This window comes from Passer montanus, unplaced genomic scaffold, assembly GCF_014805655.1.
Source record: "Passer montanus isolate IOZ18808 unplaced genomic scaffold, ASM1480565v1 scaffold11, whole genome shotgun sequence".
Lineage (NCBI taxonomy): Eukaryota > Metazoa > Chordata > Aves > Passeriformes > Passeridae > Passer > Passer montanus.
The window spans coordinates 21,464,587-21,487,941 of NW_024357613.1; the positions used below are offsets into that span (position 1 = coordinate 21,464,587).

Here is a 23,355-nt window from a genome sequence, read left to right on the forward strand (position 1 = left end):
GGGGCACGGCGGGCACGGAGCCGCGGCCACGGGGAGGGACACGGCGGCGGCCACACGTGCCGGGCCACGGCCGCCACACGCCGGCTGCCAGGGGATCAGCGGCGTGCACGGGCAGGGCGGCCCACGCGGCGACACCGGCGGCACAGGCAGGCTGGGACACGCGTGGAGAAACGGGAACAGGGCACAGGCCCAGTGCGCGCTCTGGGGCACAGACACAGCCCCAGTCTCACAGAGAGCACCGCAGCACAGCATCACACACACAGAGTTTCACACACACAGAGTTTCACACACACACACACACACACACACACACACACATACATTTTCACACACACACACACACAGTTTCAGGCGCACACAGTTTCACACACACACATTTTCACACACACACACACACACAGTTTCAGGCGCACACGGACCCGCGCCCGCGCTCCCACACGCGCGGCACGGGCACAGCCGCGCACGGTGACGCGCACAGCCGCCACAGCGACCGGCAGCACGTGTGCTCGCACTCCCGCTGACACGCAGAACCTGGCAGACAGCTGCACGCAGACAGACACACGGACAGACACAGACACACCGTTAATTGTTGCCGCAGCCAGGAGGGGCATGGCCAGGACCCAGAGGTTGCTCTGCTGTCACCGCGGGTCCTTGCTGGCGCTGGGTTATGGGGGAGTCTGTCCCTTAGCGAAGGGGCTCCTCCTGGTCCAGTAAGCGCGGGGTGGGGGCGGTGGGTAACCCCGGTTCTGAGCATTTCTCCTGAGAATCACTTGTCTCTCTCGAACACTTTTTTTATTAACGTCATTGCTGTTACTGTTCACTTTCTTATCTCATTGGTGTTTCCAGTAAATTGTTCTTATCCCAACCCGTGGTCTTTACCTTCGATTCCTCCAATTCTCCTCTCTATCCTGCCACGGGGAATGGGGAAAATGGTGGGGGGAGCGAGTGGCGGCGTGGTTTCAGTGGGAGCAGTAAATAAGGGAATAACAGCCCTAAACCACGCGACGGACACACCGAGACGAACACACAGACACAGACGGACACACAGACGGACAGACGGAGAGATAGACAGACAGACACACGCGCGCGGGCCCCCGCCTGGCGACAGCCAATGGCGCGGCGAGTCTGGCCCCGGCGCTGCGTAGCGGCCAATGGGAGCGGTGGGGGCGTGGCCCGGCTGGCTCCGCCTCCCTACTTAAGCGCGCGGGTGGCCGCGGGCCGCTCAGTGGCGGGAGGAGGAGGCGCGGGGGCGAAGGCGCGCGAGCAGCGGCGAGCCCGGCATCCCGCGCAGCCCGCCCGGCGCGCCCGCGGCGATGGAGCAGGACAAGTACCTGCCCGAGCTGATGGCCGAGAAGGACAGCCTGGATCCCTGCTTTGTTCACGCGATGCGCCTCCTGGAAGACGGTGAGTCTCCGCTCCGCGCTCCCCGGGCCGGGGCGCTCCTGGGGTCGGCGCTCGGCGGCCCCGGCCGATGGACACGGAGCGAAATGGGGTTCGCGGGCGGGCGAAGCGGGCTCGGGGCGGCGGCGGTGCGGGGCTCGGGCGGCCGGAGCCGCGCTGGGGGAGCCGTCCGGCAGCAGCCCCGCTCCCGCCCGCTCTGCCGCGGCTCGTTCCCCCTCTGCGGGAAGCGCTGCCCTGGTTCCCGGGCTCACTTACACAAAGGCACATGCCGGCGTCTCGTTACACTAGTTATATCCTGGTTTCACACGCTGAAGTGTTAAGGTTTGTATGGTGATACTGTTATGCCGTTAATGCGGCGCTGTTTTAGTCGACTGCGCGATGTCAGACATTGATTGGATGTGGCTTATCAATTTCATGACAGTTTCATCCAGGACATGAGGATTTCCTCTTGGTTTTGTGTGGAGATCAGCATACACTGGTTGTAACATTTGGTTACTCAATGTAATTCGCTCTGGTTTCCTTGCTTTAGTTGGAATAGAGTTTTAGTTGGACCTCAGCAAGAGCTTCTTTAGAAAGTTTAAAATTTAGTCTCTCTTTTAATAACTCCTCAGTATAGTGGTTGAGTGAAGACCTCATGGTGCAGAGTTTCAACTCTTGCCAAAGTGTAATCCATTAAGTTTCTCTTATACATATCTTTCTTCTGAGATTTTTCATAGAATTTTTAAAAAACCCTGTTAAACTTGGAACCTAATGTTGAAAAGAAGTTGTAAAGATTGATGCATAAATCAAGATAACATATCAAGATCTTAAATGAGATTAAAGCAAAGAAATATATGATCAGAATATATATGGTCATGAGAGTCACATTCAAATAAACTCACATTCAGAGGTGGCAAATAATTTCCTAAGTTCTGTTTATGACTTAAAGAAAATCATAACTAATTCAGATTTACCATGCTAAGCATTAAGTTTTTCCTCTGTCAGCAGTTTTTTTATATTGTCTTTCCTTAATGTATGTTCTATTGATTGTGAATGAAGATATTGAGTCCAGGTTTTGTTGGAGTGCTTCTGTTTGATAGCTTTGAAATTCATACTGAGTTTCAGTATGAATATAGAGACCCATTTAGTGCCCTTTTGTCATATCTGCCTCGCTGTTAAAGAGGCAGCCATGCTGCTTTTTACAGTTTTTCTAATAATTCTACCATAAACAAAGTCCTTATTTCTTAGAGGAATATATTTTTTGAACCTTGCAGTTCGATCTTTTCCCAGAGGGGGGAAGTATCCACTGGGAGTGTGTGTGTGCGTCTGGGAAAGGAGGAAAATGCAGGAAGGACAAAACCGAAAGTAGGCAAAGAAAAGTAAAAAAAAAAAAGGAAAATAGAATTGTTTTTTCTAGGCATCAATTTCATGCAGAAGTTGTATTTTGAGCAACTGTGAAATTGAATAAATGAATGATTTTCTCATTCCTTCTTAGCATTATTTCACTGGATTTTTTAAAAGATGAAGGTGAGTTGTCTGAGAGAATGCTAATGTCAGATTCACACCAGGTACCTGGCATTGTCCTTCAAAACACCATCTGTCATGCTTTCTAGAGATTTGTTTTAGAGTCTAACATACGATGACTGTTAAAACACTTAACCATGGTAAGAATGTTACTACTTAAGAAAATTAAAATTAATGCACTGGTTGCTGCTGTGTATAAATAGAAAGGAAATTTATAGAATGGGCAGAATTTTCTTTTCTGGTTGCTAGAAGAAAATGGAATCCTGGTGCAAGGATCTCTGTAGCAGTGAATAAATTTTAGGTTGTATTCATGAGAAACCATTGTTTCCAGACTCTGGATTTCTGTTCTTTAGAATGTAATGTGCAATCAGCTACATCCATAATGATGCCAGCCAGGTGTTCTTCTTATGGTGTCCTAAGCATTTTTGATTGCCAGTACATTTTGTATCAGATGCTTAAGTGTGGATTTGCTGTGGAGCTCAGAGCCTCAAGCATTCACTCGGACTTGAAAGTGCTGTGTTGTTTCGTGTTGGCTGCTCAAACCTGAGGTTGAGAACAGTTGTGTTGCTGTGAGAAACCGCAGAAGGGCACAGAAGCAATAAGTATTCCAGAAAAATGCTTCTGATTTGCAACAGTGGATTTACTTGTAAAGATAAGACTGCCCATTTCCCCCCAATAATTTATTTTGTTTGTTGGATTCTGTTGCATGAATTTTTTTGTTTGTGTGTTTTGGTGTACTTAACCAACATATTTCTTATGTTTTCAAAATGTTGGTCTGTGTCCTTCAGGTTGACCTGTGTCAGATGCATACTTCAATCGGTAGCTATTTATCCCTCACCATTAAGGGATGACTAGAAATCACTTACTTTAGTCCTTACCTGGGTCTGGTGAAATCCTCAGAAAAGGGACATTTCCTTTGGCAGAGTATTCCCATACTTACCAAACAACATAAAGAAAGGTGAGGAAAAAGGTGGAAGTGGTGCTAAATACAAGGTGTGGAGACAAAACCCGATTTCTTTAAAAACCACTGTGGGAATGTGTTGTGGATTCTGACAGTGAACCTAAGTCTCTGAATGGCCAATTTAGTGCCTTAATCAGAAGATGCTTGATTTCCCCATGGGTCATAACCTGTTTCATGTAGAAGTACATCCTATATGTTGCACTATAAGAAATGGAAATGTCATTGGTAAGTCATCTACTAGAATAACTTGTGAGTGGCTGGTGCTATTTGCCTCAGCCTAAGTATTTTCAAACTTTTGCAAAATGTGTTGAACATACTTATTCTGAGAATATAATCAATTCAGTAATGAAAGTTAAATACCTTTTCATTGTAATAGGTAGTTGAACTCTAAAGAATAGGCTAATCTCCATCTGTTCGAAAGGACTTTTTTGTATCAAGTGAACTGTTTTGTGTACTAGGCTGTTATAAGAGCTGAGTGTCCCTGTTTCATGTATAGTTTTAAACTATTTTATTGTATACTGGTTACCAGTACTTATTTTCTCAGGTAAGATTGTTCTGCTGCTTTTTTGTATCAAGTGAACTGTTCTGTGTACTAGGCTGTTCTAAGAGCTGGAAGAGTGTTCCTGTTTCATGTATAGTTTTAAACTGTTTTATTGTATACTGGTTACCAGTACTTATTTTCTCAGGTAAGATTGTTCTGCTTTTGGTCAGGAGATGTCCTGATAAATGTATGACCTCAAGTAATGCTTGGTTAGATGAAAAATGTCAAAAGTGGAGAGCATGTTCTTGAGCAGTACCTTTTTACCCAGTTTGTGCTTATACAGCAGCACGCTCCAGGGAGAACAGAGAGCCTCTCTGTTCTAGTGCTGCTCCCTACCATGGAAGCTACCAGCTCCTTATATGTGTTACTTTGGCGTGTTTGTCAATATTTATTGCTTAGTGTAAGATGTCTGTAGTTATGAATATAAAAATAAGTGTCACTTTAGTTGTGAAGGTGTGGATGACATAGAATGATGCAACTAGTTTGATAGTTCAAAACTTGTTTTATAACAGCATTCCATTTAATAGGCTAAAGTGTCAGCTAATTGTCTATGTACTTTTTGGGGTCAAGCAAATTATATATGTGTGTGTGTGTGTGTATATATCTGTGTGTGTGTGTATGTCTTTATTTATATGTGTGCAGCTTTGGAATATCTTGGATAGTGTATTCTTAACACCAGCTCTGTGTTTTGTAATATAAACATAAAGGAAAAAGACCTATTGGAAAGAGCTGGCCAAAGTAAGAGCATCTCTCCCCATGGAAATATCAGCATTACTAGGGTAATGAGGTAGCTAATTTCTCTCTCTTATAATGACAGTGCAATTGACCTCAGAATTTCAGCTGCATTCTGAAGGCAGTGAGAATCAGGCCTTTAACTGTAATCTTGAGTTAAGTCCCTAGATCATTCCATGTGGCATAGCAGAGTTTGTTAAACCTCCAAGTTGTGTAAATTAGGCTCATGTAGCTCAGCTATCATCCCCATACAAGCTTCTTGTAGGACAGGACATGATTATTCAAAACATTAGCCTTTACACTGAGCATTAGTAGGGTCTCTCATACAAACCTGCAGTAGTAGTTCTAGCTAGTAGAAAACTGTTGACATAATGCAAGTTTAGTTTGTCTTATATTCAGGATTTCAGCTAATACACTGTTGTATATAGGTTTGGGGTTTCTTTGGACTGTTGGCGATTGATGTTCTTTTCATATAGGAATGCAAATTTAGTGTGAGTATGTGTTTCTGTTAAAAACCTGGGATAATAATAAGGTTGTTATTTGAAAATTATTTGTCTTGGAAATACAGAATATGACAATCATATCCTTAGCCCTAGATGTGAAAGGCTGTTGCTCAAGCCTATGACCTACTAAAACCAGGCCTCTGATACTTTTTATATTTTTTTTCATTGAAAACTACTTGTGAAAATGTGCTTGCAAATTTATGAGTTCACTTGTGTCAACAAGCCTTTCAACTAAAATAAGATTAATGTAAAATGTAAATGTAAATTCATACAATAATATTAATCAGTGGGCAGCTGCTATTCTGCTTATTGTTTCTTTTATTCCTGATGTTTACATCAGGTAAGAAGAAATCTGTATTCACAAAATAGTTGGTATTAATCATTGTTTGCTTTGCTGTCTCAAGAAATGCACTGTAAATTCCCGGTAGATTGACTCAGGAAACATGCTAATATTCAGAGCGTGTATTTCAAGTACCTTGGTTTCATTAGAAAGTAGATTTGTATTGATCATTTGGAGCCTTTTCAATAGAAAGTGCAAACTCTAGATGAATACAAGATTCTTACAATTTCTATAAAGGAGTGATGTGCTAGGTGTTACGGGCTTGGTTCAAAGCTGACTACACTTAATGGGAATTTTTCTGTTGCCATTAGTGGGCTATCAGACAGTCCTTGTAATACAAATATGATCTGTTGACTGGTATAGCCAATAGGACATGCTTTTACCTTGCAGAATGTAATGCAGATGAATCCCAAGTGATAACCAGATTTATGAAAAACATTTACTGTAAAATGTTAGAATGAGTATAACAAAGCAAATGTTATGTTTATATTGACCCCAGCTCCTTAGTTATAAAAGGCAGACTTGCTTCAGAGGAGGGAAAAAAGAGATGATAGATGTGATTTAAAAAAAAATAAAAATAATAAAATTCTTTCAACATCTGAAGCCACGTAGGACCATTTGATCTGTGATCTTAGAAAACGTGTACTTTGAACACAGTAAATTGTTTTGCAAAGAGGCAACAGTATGAGTGCAGTAATTGAAGTTTAGATTCTTATACCCTTGTTTAAAATAAAAGGTGCTTTGCTCTTTAAATAGTGCTGTTTGAATCAGTGGAGCTACTAAAGGTGCAGTTTAATGCAAATAGCAGAATTTAGTACCAGCTGTTTAAGGGAAGGTCAAAGATATTTGCTGAGGTTTATCTGGATGCACAGAGTCTCATCAACAAAGTGCTGGTTTTTTGGCAACATGAATGTTTTCCTTGAAAGAGAAGAACATTTTATACTTGTCCTGGGAAATCTTTTATTATATTTGGGTCATATTTAGTCTCCTTGGTGTATACATTCAGAGTGTATCTGCTGTAACTGCCTAAGTAAGCATTTTAAAACTCAGGATTTTGGAGGAGTGTTAATATTTGTGGTTAGTACCAAGAGAAGGCAGAATACCTGGACAGCTGAATAGAAGATTCCTGTCAACTGTTAACTTCCTAAGCACTGAACACCTGTGTAATGTGTAGAATAGAGTGGCCATTCCTAGCCAGGAGGTGGCATGATTGGGCTCCACATGCCAAAATAGAGCTTCATATCGTGGCACCTTCTGGGAAAGGGCTAGTCCAACAGGTACATCAAAGTCTTCTTCATTGCATGTATACTTTTCTCATTTAGGCGATATGCAGACAATATATACTGACAGTGAGATGTGCTGGAGCATGCTGGGCTGTTTAGTAGTCTATAAAATGTGATGTGATCAGCAGTGACCTGTTCATGAGCCTTCCAGGAAAGGCTAAACATCTGCCTAACCCACCAAAGCAGTGCCATGAGAGTGAAACAGTTCCTCCATGACACAAAGACACAGGTTTCAGGCTTGGAGTCTCTTGGACCTTCTAAAGTAATTTAGAAGGCATAAATGTAGCTGCTGTTTGGTAGTTCTTCTCCAAGGTTTATTAAAATGGGAATATGTTGCACCTTTCTGTGCCTTGTAGCTGTACTGTAGGCTGCACATGCTGCTTTTCTGAAATAATTGTTTCCTGGATTGGCAGTGTCACTGCAGTCACCTGGTGCCTCAGTTCAGGGTTAGAGTGCCTTTTCTTAAATAAGCTGTTTTTAACTGTTTCAGTTCAATCTCTTTTCTCCAACAAACTGCTGAATCTGGAAGAAAATTCAGTGTTGTCACAGCTGATCTTAGAATATGCAACTTTCTTAAAAATATTTTGAGAATAAATAACAGGAGGAGTGTTTTCATCAGGGATTTGAGGTGTTAAGAAAGCATACACTATAGGAAAAAAAAATCAGTTTTGCATGTGGACCCTGCTAAGCTTTGTGAAGGTATGCATTCATCTCTTCTTCACCTTGCATTTTTCAGTCCTTGGATGGGTACCAGTGCACTGTATCAGAATAAACAAGAAAACAGACAGTTTTTAAAATCAAGTGTGTAAAGTATAGAACTTTACTGATGCTGCAGTTTAATCTTTGGCTGTATGAACAAATAAGATTGTGCAGCTTGACCAGAAAAATTGAAAACCTTAAAACTCGTGTAAAGATCTGATGTGCATAGTACACGGAGTCTTGGCTTGTACTGTATATCTTCAGTGAATACATTCTAAAACTCCGATCTGTAAGATGTGGACTGATGCTGAATTTCATTCTAATCTTTGAGATCTTGACGTGGAAAGAGCTTCATAAGAAAAGTGTAGTATTCTTATTATTTTTGGTACAAAATTAGTCTTTTTAAAATTTGCAGGCAGAAATAATCCTGGTTATTACAGTCCTCTGTAAATCCTGTCATATTTTAATTAGAATCCTGCTGGAAATGAGTACAGCTATTTCCTTATCCTAAAAAAGGCTGAAACTAATAAAAACTAGAAGAATTATTTAAAACTTCCAGCAGATTAAAAACCTCCAATTCCCCCCCCCCCCGGCCAAAAAAAAACCTGTTCCTGCAGTAATGTATGTCTGCTCCTGATTTCACAACCTTTGCTGTTGAAAGGGAATTTTTGAGTTTGAATACTGAACGAATTATCAAGTGAAACTTCTAGTAATGTTAATATGGCTATATTGAAGATCATCCGCGCTTAATTAAGATGGTACAAAGTTTTGATGGTCGTATATGGCTGCATATGATATAACCAAAGAGATCTTGCTCAAATGCTCTGCTTGCACTGGGCATTGCTGTTTATTGTTCTTGGGTTAGCGCGATGCAAAGGCTGAAAGACGCAGGGCAGGTCACTGCTTTTTAGAATTTCTCTGTACCTGCTGAATTGCTCATCAGTTATTCTAGCATCTATCCCTTGTTGTAAGGGTTACACAGACAGATGTAGAAAAAAGTCAAAAGCTTTTGATTCATAAAATACTTTGAATTCTGGCTGTCTATGTAACTATTAGAAAAAAAAATACTATGTGCTAGTCTGTAGAAGATTTATCAAAACATGCATTCCTCCTTTTTGCTCTGCTTTGGATCTGGAACAGAATGTTTATGTGTTTTGTGGTAGAAGCATTTTGGCTTTGCTAACTGGTAAATGCAGGTGTGTCTTCAGCAAAAGCAAAAGTAGGGATCAAAGCCCCTGGCTCATAATCAGTCAACTTCCAAAGAGCAGCGCTGCAAATCAAGGAAAAACAGTTTTCCTGAGAGGTTTGAGCACCGGAGAAAGAAAACAAATCCCCTAGTTCATTGTTCCATGGGATTTAAGTGTATGTTTCAAAGCTCTCCTTCCAATACTTGAAGTTAGAGAGCTTGCCATGAAATCAGGGACCGTGTGTATGTTTTAAAGTGGCTTTTCGGTATTGAAAAATGGAGTTAACTTTCCTCTTACAGTGTACGTTTTTGTCTCTGTGCTTCTGCTAATATAGCCTCATATTGCTGATTTTTCTAAATATTTCTAGGCAAACTTGTTTGTTGCATTTTGTCTTTTTTGAGAATGTGGAAAGAACATTTTGGTGTTGTCAGGGGTTATTCTGAGTGAGCTCAGAATGTGAACTGTGTCTGGGGAAAGAGTGAGACCTTGTTCTTCCTAAATACTTAGAACTACATTGATTTGCTGCAGCTATGGAGCTGTTTCCCTGACTTTCCCATTTTAACTTAAACTGATTTTTCTCCAGTTCTTGAAAGGAGCAGCACCAAATTTATGTGACTTATTGTCTCTTATTTTGTTGTTTGAAGGGCAGACTAAGGACTGATGAAATAAATTCCAGGAGACTGTTCTCCTTCCTGTCTTCAAATAGCGGTTCAACAAGAAAATGGAGAGTTAGTTTTGGTAAATGATGCTTATTATCCTTGTGTCTCCATAGCTTTAATTTTTGTATAGGTACAGATCTGCAATTATTTCACTAATACTTGTATACAAAGTAGTATGATTTAGCCCATTGTAAAATTTGAAATAACATCCTCCACATACTTGTAGATCCAGGTAAATAAATGACTTATATCAGTTTATTGGTATGCTCAAAAGCCATTGGTTGGTAATCCCCCACATCCAGTTCTTATATTGCATGGATTCCTTCTTCCTGATCCTACACTCCTGTTTAAAAAGATCATTCTATCTTTGTAAATACAATATTGCAGAATGCCCTGATTCTCTTTGGTTTGTTAGGGGTTGTCCAGATGCTGTTGCTGCTGTTACAGGAGTGGTTGGTTTGTTCTTTACTTGCTGCAAATGGTTTTGTATGAACACCAACAGATCGGGTTGTGCCTAAGTCTGTGAAGAAGGGTTTTTCTCGTCAGTGTCAAAGGGGTCTGAGTTCAGCAGTGAACGTGGGAAAACAGGTGTTCATGTTATCTGTTTTGTTGCTCTTCTTTTTCTGAGGACTAAACTGGGAGGTAACCTGGAAATACTGTAGTTTATGTTGAGTTGTGCATGACAAAAAGATGTTCATGCAGTACCAGCTTGTTGGAATACACAAACCATCTGTTCAGCACAAAAAGTCTCTTGCTGCTCTTAAGTGTATGAATAATCTGGAATGATATGTCAGATGCTAGGGGGAAGAGAGGACTACATTTTTGCTAGAAATATTTTGATATAATGGTTTTTTAAAGGAATGTTTGTACTGTAAGCTATCCAAGTGCTTCTTGTGGTAGAAGTGGGAGATGTTTTCAGCCTAAAGTGGAAATGGAGCAGCTTGGTTTTGACACAAAGCAGGAACTTGATGTGATTCTGCATCTGTCTAAACACTTAAGATGTCCTGATTTGGAGACAAATAGAAAATAATTAGAAGCTGCTATGAATTGTAAATATTAATAACATGGAAGATCTCAGTTGCTGTTTAGTGTAAAACTGGGAGAATCACTGTAACATAGATTGTGTTAATTTATCCAGTAAATAAACACAATATCTGTATGGATGGCAGACACCTGTCGAGTCCCTCTGAACACATGCAATACTACAACAGTATTAAAATTGTGTAATTCTTAACAGAAGCTTTTCAGAAAGAATTGTATTTTATTTTTTATGGAGTCCCTCTGAACACATGCAATACAACAGTATTAAAACTGTGTAATTCTTAACAGAAGCTTTTCAGAAAGAATTGTATTTTATTTTTTTTTAATAAATCAACAGCATTTTCAAATGCTTATTATACTACTTTTATCTGTCCATTTTATCTAAATAAAACTTAACTAAAAGCTTCCAGAAGTCCTCACTTAATGTTCAATATTTTGTGTTTCATGGATGTGTAATGAGAGTATGTAAATTAGGGATTTGGGGTAAGTTTTTGCTTTTTGCTACTTGATTGAAAATGGCACATTTTTTCAGTGCATTCCAAAAAATACCTTTTTGACTCCTAATTCTATTGCATGTGTGGCTTCTGGGATTTCTGCTAGCAGAGAACAACATCAAACCAAAGCTTAAAAAAATAGTGGTTATAGGGTTATCCTATCCCTGTGTTGGAAAATTCTTCTATTATGGTTTATTACTTAAATGGTTTTGCTAAGTAACACAATATTGGTTAGGAAAAGCAAGTTCTCTTAACTCTGAATCTGTGAAGAGTATCTCTATTGTATGGCTTCTGCCTTCAGCTTCACTCTGCATGCTGCTGGTATTGATATCAAAGTGATTTTAAGTTTTGAATGACTAAAGTGAAGTGTTTTTGAGCTGATCACTTGCCAAGACATGAAATTTTGAATACTTTATCACCATCTTTGTTCATTAATTCAGTATTGGAGGGTAGAATTTCAATCATTACAAATTTTAGTGTGGCCCTGTGTTTGTCCTAGGAGCTTTGAGTCCAGACAGCAACTCACTTCTTTCCATTGGATAAGTGAGTGAATTAAAGTAAAACTGTCTCATAACCTGTGAGACATCTCTATTGCCTATAGTAGTCTATAGGGTGCTTTTTCATCTGGCTGACAAAAGGCCCTCAGGAATTTAGTCCCTCATTTGAATACTGAGTAATATAAAGGCCATAAGCTTGTGACCTCTGAATTCTATAACTTCCCCATCTCTCTTGATTTAAATGCTTATCGCCTGAGGTACATGGACTGGGAAGGGATGTTTCGTCCAGAGGCAAGTCTCAGTACTGCTGAGATAATGATCTTACTGTAAGAGTTATTCTGAAAGAAAAATAGTACCATTTTATAGTAACAATTTATTTGAGACCTTTAAAAAAGGGTTTTCAGGTGCCAGCTAATCTCAGCTATACTAACATTATTGCTGTCACTTTAAGAAAAATACCTGACAGCTGCAGGGGAAAAAAGTTGAGTCTTTGATGTCCATTTGTGTTCATTCCTAAAGGGATATTTTTTAGATGTTTACTACAACTTTACAAGCAACCAGTCATTAGAAAACATGGGTATTGATGTTCAAAGTTAATTTTGAGATTGTTCTCATGTGTCTGAATTAAGGTATAACTCATGTTGAAGCCTGTTATTTCTGTGTGGAACTTTAGAAGTAATCCTATGGTGTCGGTAGATTGCGCAAACATCAGACTGAGGAATGATGCAGCACAAGCCTTTTTGAAAAAATCTGGAAAGACGTGTTTGAGGAATAATTACTGATAGTAAAGCAAAGAAGTTTTCTTTAGAGACTGAAATGCATAATTTCTTACGTTGTTGTTATTGCTTCATTTGAAGTAGTTGAATATCCCATGCCCATTGACCATCTTTTCTGGGTGCCATCTATTCCATGGTTCCTCACTCAATGGTCCTGTGAGGTACAAAAGCCCTCTAGTGCTTTTTTTTCCCAGGAATTGGATGTATGGAAGTCTGTTATTTTAAGCTATATAGTAGATCAGGAGCCGGGGGTGGAGAAGTCATGATATCTACCACTACTTTGTATGCATAGGTGCATAATAAGTCGCTCAGTCTTTTGCACTCTCTAGTGATGATCTTGCTCCTGGAACTTCTTAATTAATATTCACTTTCTTTTTATTGTTCTTTTTCCTAATTCTTTTGCTTTCCCTTTTGTGATTGTCCTATGTCATGTGATGCCATTGTGTTGGAGGTAGGTGTGAGGTGCTGTGTCAGTATATGGGGGTAGTACATATTAATGTTTTTACCATTTGCTCTTTGTCAGGAAACTTATCACTGCAAAACAAAGTTGCCCATAAATGCCTTATTGAGCCTTGGATTCTGTCCTGGAGATGCCTTCTACCCAAGTGTCACTGCTCATATTATCTGCTCATTCAAAATTTCAGTTCAGTTGGTCTCTTGTCGGTGCAGATATCCATGAGAGTGCTTTCCACTGCCATCTCAAATAGGTTTATTTGCTTTGGTAACCCTTGGTCTTTTCCAGTTAAGTATTGAACCTATGATTTCTCCATCCTTTCTCTCAATTAATTTATTTAGAAATTCTTGATTTTTTCTTCAAGTGTACCAACCAATAACCCATGCATCCTAGCCTAGATAGGAAGGCCTTCCTGCCCTCCCAACAGGGTCTAGACTGCACTGTTCTTTGTTTTGCAAAATAATCCAATACATACCTCTTAGAACAACAATAACATCTTCTAGGCATTTATTTGTTTCTTAAATAGCAAGCTACTTCTGTCCCCTTCTGATTTTGTTCTAGTTTTTGTGTACCCACACATGCTATTCTGATTTCAACAGATGTCAAACATTAAGTTGTAAAATATGTATCTTAATCATTCTTTTCATCATTTGTCTTCCCTATATTTCCAGGTATGAGGTAATGGTAAGCATCGTTAGGCTTAAGCATCTGTATGCTTATCAAATGCACTTTTTAGAAACCAGCATCCTGTATTTTTTCAGCTTAAACACACACTGATACATTCAAGTTATTAATTTACATGGTTGCAGCAAAGAAAACTGATAGTGGATTGAAAGGACAGTAGGAAAAGAAGGGAGAATGCTGGGCTGGATATTATTAGTTTGTTTTTTAGGAAACAAAATCTTTGAGCAGAGGAAACCAGCATGTGTCTAAGGCACCAGAGTTTAGTTGAATGAATTCCCTGAAGGGCAAGTAATCCATGTAAATTGAATTGTGTGAATGAGCACTATTTAAAGAAAAAAATCTACAGAATCTCAAACCTCCTGATTGGTCATTGCCTGAGTTATCATTAAAAAGCTTCTAAAAGTTGGGATAATAAGGAGACAGTGTGAGAGACATAGAAGACAAGCTAGAGAATTAAGCTTGAAATAACTGGAAAGGCAGCTAGTGTAAGAGTACAAGCATGAAGGAAGTAAAAACAATGCAGCTGGAATAAATTACAAGAGAAAAAGTGAGAACAGATGAGTGTGTTTATATCAGCTGGTTACCATGGTTGGTGTAGGGTATATACTTATTTCTCTTACCTTGGGAGCAAGGTTACATAAAATGTTACATTGATTCACTGTTGTTGTGGAACCAAGAATTAGCAGGTAAGCAAAACACAAGCAGAACATTAACCTTTTGGAATAATAAGAGAATATGGAATATTTAAAGACAACATACTTGCTCAAAGAATAAGCAGATTAAAATGGGATACCTACTAATAAAATTTTGCTATTGCAGTACTGTGAAGTTGTTTCTTTTTAACAAGAGTGTGCAGAAATGTTGGGCAGCTGAGCTTGGGACTTTGTAAGCATCACAAAAGCAAAGTAAGTGAAATGAGATGACAGAAATTGCGATGCTGTTCTGGGACAGCATCTTGGGGATTAAATTCCAAGAGACCTGCACACCACTGTGTGCCCTCTAAAGAGGGTGTTCCTTACCTGTGGACTACTGCAAGTCTTTAGACCAAATAAAGCATTATTGCCTCTAACATATGCCATTTAGGACTCATACTAATCCAGGTGGATGGATGCAGAAAGGCAATGGTGTAAGCTTTACTGGGAACCCAAACACTGTGTGGCTGCATCTGGTTTTTCCTGCTCGGATGACAGACAGTGCTGCAGAAGTGAGCGCCCCAGTTTGCTGACTACACGTTGTGGTTGTCTGCTTTGTGGGATCTCCCTAACCTCCAGCATAAAATTTTCTTCTAAGAATGAGATCAGTGTTCAGTTCTGTTCGTTTTACACCGCAACTCTGTCTCCAGGTTCAGCAATGCTGAGTGTTAACCTAGTGCAGCAGCTTGAAAAATAGTTTTTTTATTAAAACTAATGCAGGTTGGAGTTGTATTAATCTCTAGTGATGATTGTATTAGCCAGCTGTGTGCCTATTCCTGTTTGGCATATGACTTTTCATATTCAGTTTCTTTTTGTTTTTTCCATGACAGTATCTTGATTTCTTTACCCTGGAGTTCTTCCTTGCAGGAAGCAGACGAGCATTTAATCTCTAGAATTTTATTTTAAAAACACGTGTCTCTTAAGGCATGATGGGCTGCAGGAAGTGTTTAAACTGGCACTTGCCAACTCATGTTTTGCTTATGACTTACACATTTAGATCGACAGCCAGCTGAATATGAGCCAGCAGTGTGCCTGGTGGCCAAGAAGGCCCATGGCATCCTGTATCGAGAATAGTGTGGCCAGCAGGAGCAGGGAGATCATTCTTTCCCTATACTCAGCACTGGTGAGGCCACACCTTGAGTGCTGTGTCCAGCTCTGGCCCCTCAGTTTGGGAAGGACCTTGAGATGCTTGGGCGTGTCCAGAGGAGGCAACGAGGCTGGTGAGGGGCTGGGAACACAAACCCTGTGAGGAATGACTGAGGGAGCTGGGGGTGTTTAGCCTGGAGAAGAGGAGACTCAGGGGTGACCTTATCACTCTCTACAGCTTCCTGAAAGGTGGCTGTGCTCAGGTGGGGGTTGGTCTCTTTCTCCAGGCAGCAGCTGACAGAATGAGAGAACGCAGTCTCAAGCTGTGCCAAGTGAAATATAGGTTGGATATTAGGAAAGTTTTTCGTGGAAAGAGTTATAAAGTATGGGAATTGTCTGCGAGCTGACAGAATGAGAGGACACAATCTCAAGCTGCGCCAAGGGAAATATAGGTTGGATATTAGGAAAAAGTTTTTCGTGGAAAGAGTTATAAAGTACGGGAATTGTCTGCCCAGGGAGGTGATGGAGTCACCGTCCCTCGATGTGTTCAAGAAAAGACTGGATGTGGCACTCGGTGCCGTGGTTTAGTTGTTGGTGTTGGGACATGGGTTGGACTCAATGATCTTGAAGGTCTCTTCCAACCTAGTGATTCTGTGCGTTCTGTGAATCAGATAATCAAATTGCTATTGAAAGTTCTTACAGGCAGCAAAGAAAGTCAAATGCAGTTATCTCAATGACACTTATAAATATGGGCTTCTTAACCTGAACTTTTATTAAACTGGCAGATTCTTGGTAGTCTAAAAGATAATTGCATTTTGAATAAGTCAAATGTCAGTTTTATGTTTTAAAAACTGTGCTAGTAAAGCTCTGTTTGATCTTCAGCCTGGAAAATTCTCATTAAATAATTTCTAAGTCCACTAAAACAGTGGAAAAGGGAAAATTACAATTCTGAGATTAAGAGGAATTAAGAAAAAAGATAAATTTAAATATTCATATTTGCAAATTCTTATTTTCCTATTGTAAATTCTTCTTTCATATTTAAGTGTGGTACTGAAGCTTGATGGGCTGCCTAAAAATTCTGGATGTGCATGCAGTTTCATCCTAAAATACGGGTATATTAGTGATGGAACTCTTACAGAGTTAAACAGAATTAATTCCTAGCTATTCTTGTGGGGTTTGTCTCATTTTTGATGTTTGTCCTGTTCTAAGCTCAATTTTCTTAAACTGCTCCTTGGGTTTTACCAACTGAAAAAAAATATCTGCTGTTTTAATAGAAGGAATGTGTTTTTCTAATGTCTTTCCAGACTTCCCATTGAAATCATGACATACCATAACCCTTCTAGAGTACTGGTGCAAGAAGGATTTTTATGTTCACTAGAAAGTAACATTGTTCATCTAGATGATATGTGTTTTAAAAAGGCAAAGTATTTTCAGGGGTCTTTAGAAATTTGTTGGTTGCAAAAGCAGATATCCCGTGATTTGCAGTGAGTCTGAGCAATTATTTTGTGTCCTTCTAATGTTTAGAGATACTTTATTAATTTCTACTAATAATTTATAATTTTGTTTTAATTTATTATTTCCTTTCCTTCTGTTGAATCTTGGTAGTATTTTAGTCTTTTCAGTCTTCCGAAATTTTCAAAAATCTTGATTTTTCTAATATACTTACTAGTAGTAGTAGCATTATCTCAGCCAGTTTTCCCAGTCACTTACAGTGATGTCTCCTCATCCTTTTTCCTCCCCAAAGACTTCTGCCATTGTCTGTTTGACTTCCTCTTCTCATCTTTCCTCTTGCTTAGTTGCTAGCTGCCACAAAGCAGTTGGAATCTCTTTGGTCCCTGTTGCAGACACCCTCCTGACAGCTGAAGAAGTATGAGGATATTTATCCTAACCGAATCCCAACTGATACAGTTCCTGGACCATGCCACTGCAAGGGACCTGCCTTATGTGTAGCAAGTACAGTTTTAGTCAGGATTGTTTGCTTGAACTTTGTGCCATGTCGTACCTCTATAAAATTAGTATAAATTCCATTGTGTTCAGCCAGTCTGAGAACTAAAAAATTATTGATTTAAGTAGTTTTTAACCTAAAACTATTCCAAGAGCTTTCGTGTTTTAAGACTACCTTGCTGTATTAATCAATTTTTTTTTAACAAAGACTGCAAGAAAAGAGGAATTCATTATCTCTGGGTTTCTTGATGTTATCTGTTATTATCTTTAATGTCCCTTTGTGCTAATCAGAAATGTACTTAATGCTGTTTCCTTTAATTCCAGCTTAATCTAAAAGTGTGACTTGGTTATGGTAAAAAGCAGTGAATAGCACCATTTTTGAAACACATCTAGTAGATCTAAATTTATTTTGCAAGGACAAAAATATACCTGTGAATTAATTGCTTTTGATAGTTATATTCTTCTGAGGTGTCTCATTCATGTATTTTAAAACACCAAATTCCAGTATAAAGGAAGAGAAAAACAATGGTATTGGTCTAGCATAGATGAAATATTAATTTTAAATTATATTTCTACCCAAATACAACTACTGTATTCTACAAACACATTTGTTTTAAAAATTTGATAGTGATGACTCATGAAAATCAGTCTTATGAAAATAACCCTAATAGATAAAACAGATAATACTTGTATATTTTCCAGCTGTTCTTTAGTGCCAGAGAAATTTTCCCTTCTTATTCCTAACTCTGTTGCCAGAACTTTACCAACTCATGCAGACATTGAGTTCTACACTGCTTGAATGCAGCTGGTGTCTGTGTTCTCCACATGGTCAACTATTTCTGGTTTTACTACACTTAATGTTTCTTAAACAAGCCAATTATTTTAATTTTTTTCCCCCTTTTTTTTTTTTTGGAGCTAGTGTGAGGATACAAAGAAACATAAAAAATGAAGAAACAATAGTAGGCTCCCAGAAACCCCTCAGCCAATCAGTTCTGTATAAAGTTAGCACAGCAGATGGCATAAACTGGGCTAGTGTAGTTCAGCGGTCAGTCACCAGCAAAAAACTGAGTCTGCTTCCAGAGAGCAGCGGCATCTTGGCATGACTATGCAGATATTGTAGCTCTTTGCTCCTAAACAGTTCTTCCCCATGAGTCACACATGTATTAGTTTGCTTGGAGATAAAACTGCCGGCTCGTTTCTCTTCTGTGCTGCCTCAGCTCATTTTCCACCAGCTAGCATTTCCAAGAATGACTGCCAGAGAAGGCCACTATTTCCTAATCTGCCAGGACCTGCACAGGCATTCTGCCTCTGCTCCAAGCCACTTTCTTTCATGTCAGTAGGCCAGAGAGATTCCAGTGAGGCAAAAAAGCAAGCAAGCAACAAAAGAAATGCTGGAATGCTACCTCTAAGTGCATTCCATGTGTCCCGTAGCTCGTCAAGCGCTTGTGAGAGTAAGGTCTGAGGATGAGCTTCATGTTTTCTAGGAAGGAATTAATCTCAGTTTTAAACCTGATCTTTGAATTGCAAGTGTGAAGACTACCATGATACTTTACCGAACAAACAGCTTTGAGAGTGTATTTTGATGTGAATTATCTCATTTGCAACACAGTCGTTCAAGATTGGCTATTAGTATATATGCACATTTTAAATAGTCTGAATCTAACTACTTATGAAAATGGAAGATTGGTAGAGCACCCTGTATTTCCAACCAGTAATTGTTAAAGAAAACTGTAGTGTCAGTACTGTGATACTGTCCTTGTGGGAGAAGGTAGGAGATAGTGAGTTACAGTCTAGGAGTTTTCTTGAGAATTTTGGGTAAGGTGAAGATTATAATTAAAGACTGAGTAGCATGTTTGTGTAGTGTGATGTGGGAAAAGTATCAAAATTTCTCTAAGGAAGAGTCTTCTTTTTCAGTCTGTCGGAGTTCTTTGAAAAAAACGCAGGTGAAGTACATAAAGGTTACCTGTCAGACATAAGCGTAGTGTGATGTGGTAAAAGTATCAGAATTTCTCCAAGGAAGAGTCTTCTTTTTCAGTCTGTTGGAGTTCTTTGAAAAAAAACTCAGGTGAAGTACATAAAGGTTACCTGTCAGACATAAGGTTCTAGGGCTTTCACAAAACCTTTGATAAGATTCTTCATAGTAGGCTGCAAAGAAAATGAATAGTGACAGAGGAAGTAGCATAACTTAGGTATGGTTTAAAAATAGATTATGCTGAAGACAACTGGAGAAGTAGTTTGCTTCTGAAATACCAGTATGACCACAGTTAACACTGTTGATTGTGATAAAAAGAAAGCTGCAGGAGGGCAGAATTTCCTTGTATGTGTAATTTCTGATTAGGTAGAGCTGTCCAGATCTGTATGAAGCTCCATATTATAAATATGACACAGTAAGATGCACATAGATTTGGGTAACTAGCTTAATGGAAAAAGCTTTTTGGGCAGCAGCCTATCATTTAATGTGGTATTTAGGGCAGGATGAAGTACTACAGGAACAACTGTGTTTATTTAATGAACTGCTAACAGAAAATAATTATAATGTTGTTAGAATATTTTACTTGGCAAGGATGAGAAATGAAAATATGTTAATTTTATGGGAAGCAATTGGTGCATTTAGTCCTTTCACTTTAAAGACCAGGAAGGGACAAAATGCAGTTAACTACATCATGACTGACTTGCAATGATTTATGAAAAAGCGACTATAATTTATTTTAAAGGTGGGTTAGAGAGTCAGAGAACAGCCCAAATTGGAAGACACCTTGAAAGATGTATCTGGTTTAACTTCTTGTGGGAAGGGGATCCTGTATGAGATTACCTAACACTGTGACAAATCATGTACTGAAAATTCCCAGTGGTGGGGATTTACCATGTTCCTGGAAGGTTATACCAGTGGTTAAAGACAGCCTTTACTGAGGTATTCGAGAAAATCAATTGGTTGTATCTTTTTACTCTTTCCAAAAAACCAGTAAAACAAACAGACAGTTGTAAAATTAAGGAGTGCATTAAAAACCCATAAAATAAAATAATTATGTATTATAGTCACCCTGTGGAAGTAATTAACTCTACAGGGCATTTAATAAAAAGAATGAGGTTTGACTTTAATTTTCTGTAAGTACTGCATACCTAGCAACAAATAAATCAAGCTGACACTCTCCACTGCGGAGTGCTTTATATGTTTTTATATAAGATTATAAGATTGGTAGAAAAAATGCTTTCAGATTGGAAAAATGATACTGTTCCTTCTCTCAGCTGGAAATTACTAAGCAAGTTGATTATCAATGAAAGTTTAGACTGCATCTGTTTAGAAGGTTGAGTAGTGTCTTCCAGACTGCTGTTCTGTCAGTGTATCATAATTTCTGAGAAAGATGGAGTTCAGTTGGTCATTTCACTGGGAACAGTCAGATGCTGGAACAAATCTGAAAACTTACTCTGTGTATCCGTATTTGCATTGTCGTTGTGGGTTGTAAGGTGATCCTGATCATTTTGTAATTCAGAAGTCCCACATTGATGTTGCAGAGGAACATACAAGTTGTGGTTATTTTCCTGTTCTTGCACATAAATATTAACACAAGGTCTAATGCCGGACTGAATTCACATAGTTTGAGTGTGCTGTTGTGATTTTGTGGAACAGACTGAAGACAACACTTAATGGCCGCCATTGTGCACTGGATCAGGTTTGCCTGTTGTACTGGCAGAGGCGTGAGGCGTGGATGGAAGGATCTGAAACCTCATCACTTTAAACAGAACTGTAATGGCCCTCTGCTAGGGAACCTCTGTAGGATGTGGAGAAGTGGTGAGGAAATCAAACAGTATATGTTTTCTGTAATCCTCTGCCATTTCTTCCTTTAATACACAAAAGCTGTAGCCATAGTGTTAAATGAAATGGGATAGTACTAAAGCACAAGAACTGGCACATTTACTTACATTGTTGAATTTGTGGGATGTTTTCTGATGGGATTTTGGGGAAGTGCAACTGGAATTTTCCCAGAGGGAGCCTGGGCATGGTTCAGAGTTGAGCAAAACTTGACATTTGCTGTACTTAGTGTAGGCAAACAGATGTGAGTTGTATGTGACAGCTGGTCTTGGGGCCAGAGGAAGTTTGTTGACCCTATTGTATTTATTTAGTTGGTGTGTATTAAGATGTTGATAATGTCTAATTGCTTTTCATTTCTTTTCTTCTGCTGTCAGGTTTCTCTAGCTCCACATAATGATACTACATTCCTCATACTCATCACATGGTTTCCCTCTCCATTCCCAATGAAACAACTTTCATACTACAGTCACGACATTTTTCTGCTTTGCTCTTAAGTGCATTTCAGGTGATTCTTTCCACCCTATTTCCCTAAGCTGTCATGTTTGCTTCTCCCCCCTTAAAACCTCTGTTATTCTTTGTTATTTAATAAATGATTCAGAACTTCTGCAATTCAAAAGAGTGGTTTGAAAAGCAATGCATTTTCAAATATAATCTCTCTCCTAGTTTCCTGATTTTCTCCCTTCTTCTTTTACATGCACACACTCAAATGTGGTTTTACTTTTGCAGTATTTTAAGTTATAATTCCTTTAGGCAGGATGCATCTGTGACTTGTTCTGGATGTTTTTAATGAGTAATAGGTAATGGTGATAGGAAAGTTTTGCTTTTCAGAAACTTCTGCTAATCTTCCTAAAACATAATGCTGCTGATGGCCACAGAGTTGTCCATACATATTCTTTATGACTGCAGTGACCTAAGGTCACTTATGTGTTGAAAGTAGGTTACTGTTCAGTTCTGAACATACCTTCTATCCATTTTTTGTTTGATCAGGTGATTTATAAGGAGTCAAATGGAATGCAGTGTTTGGTTCCTTATAGCACTTAAAGTGACACTTAAAAGTCGTTCCAAAGCCACAGATTTCTGGGAAAAAAAAAAAAAAGATAACCACTTTTGTTTACATAATAAAGTTTGTTACATATGGTTTTAAACAAAAAAAAAAAAAGGAAAAAAGACACCTTTTATGTGGTTGTGTTTCTACAGATGTAGTTGTATAATGCTGTATACTGTCTGTGGCTTGGTAATATTACTTATGTCCAGATTTGTGTAGCATCTGTAAACTAAACATGGCATGAGTACTTAATTTATATCTGTCTGAACTGCCTGGAATACTGGCAACTGTATCCAAACCAGTCCCAGGACATTTAGTTGGGACATATGTGCTTCTCAGATAACTGTGCTGTATGTCAGGAAGAATCCAGAAAAGTGCTGAGAGAGCTCAGGAGCTCTCGGCTGCAGCTGTCCTGACCAGATTGATGTGGTGTCTGCCCATACATCCCTCTCTGTGTAGTTATCAATTGCTGTAGTCGCTTTGGATACAAAGTCATTCTCCAAGGAGGTTTTCTGATTTGAAGTGAATTGCTGGGGTACCCTGAGTGGGCTGGGAACTGAAGCTTTGAATAAAATCTTCTTTATACTAGTAGCCGAGACATAGGACATCAGGTCCTAAAAATGGTTAAATACTTTGAACAGGCTGCTGTAAAAGCCCTGGACAACCTCTGTTTCTCTAAGAAGACAAAAAAGTTAAATTAAAATAAATTTTACAAAGGAGTGTTGATTCTTTAGTTAACAAGTAACTTTTTATTATTTTGAGAAAAGATATTTTTAAAAGTTTAATTTTGAACAGTGAATGTATTTGGGTTTCTTTCCTGTAGCCACTATGAACTTGCCAGTTTCATGGGGAAGGGATGGGGAGAAAATTGTATTTCACTTGCAGTGCATTGCTAAAATTAAGTATTGATTAAAATTAAAGGCAAGCATATTTTATAAGTCTTGCATAGATTGGCCAATCTGTCTTTGAGTATATTAAACCAGACCAGTGATAATAAATTTTAAGTCAAAGTAATGGACTGC

General features: G+C 39.1%; 1 protein-coding gene across 7 annotated transcripts in view; it reads left to right on the forward strand.

The window, feature by feature from the left end:
* The first annotated feature begins 1,259 nt into the window (after positions 1-1,259).
* KHDRBS2 (KH RNA binding domain containing, signal transduction associated 2) overlaps positions 1,260-23,355 on the forward strand; it is a 340,609-nt gene continuing 318,513 nt past the window's right edge. For all 7 annotated transcript variants that reach the window (XR_005629817.1, XR_005629820.1, XR_005629818.1 and 4 more), the window contains exon 1: positions 1,260-1,404. Coding sequence is in view for 1 of the 7 variants with exons in the window: in XM_039729259.1 (XP_039585193.1) it covers positions 1,314-1,404 (91 nt within the window). In the remaining 6 variants the exon portion in view is untranslated. The remainder of the gene's footprint in view (positions 1,405-23,355) is intronic.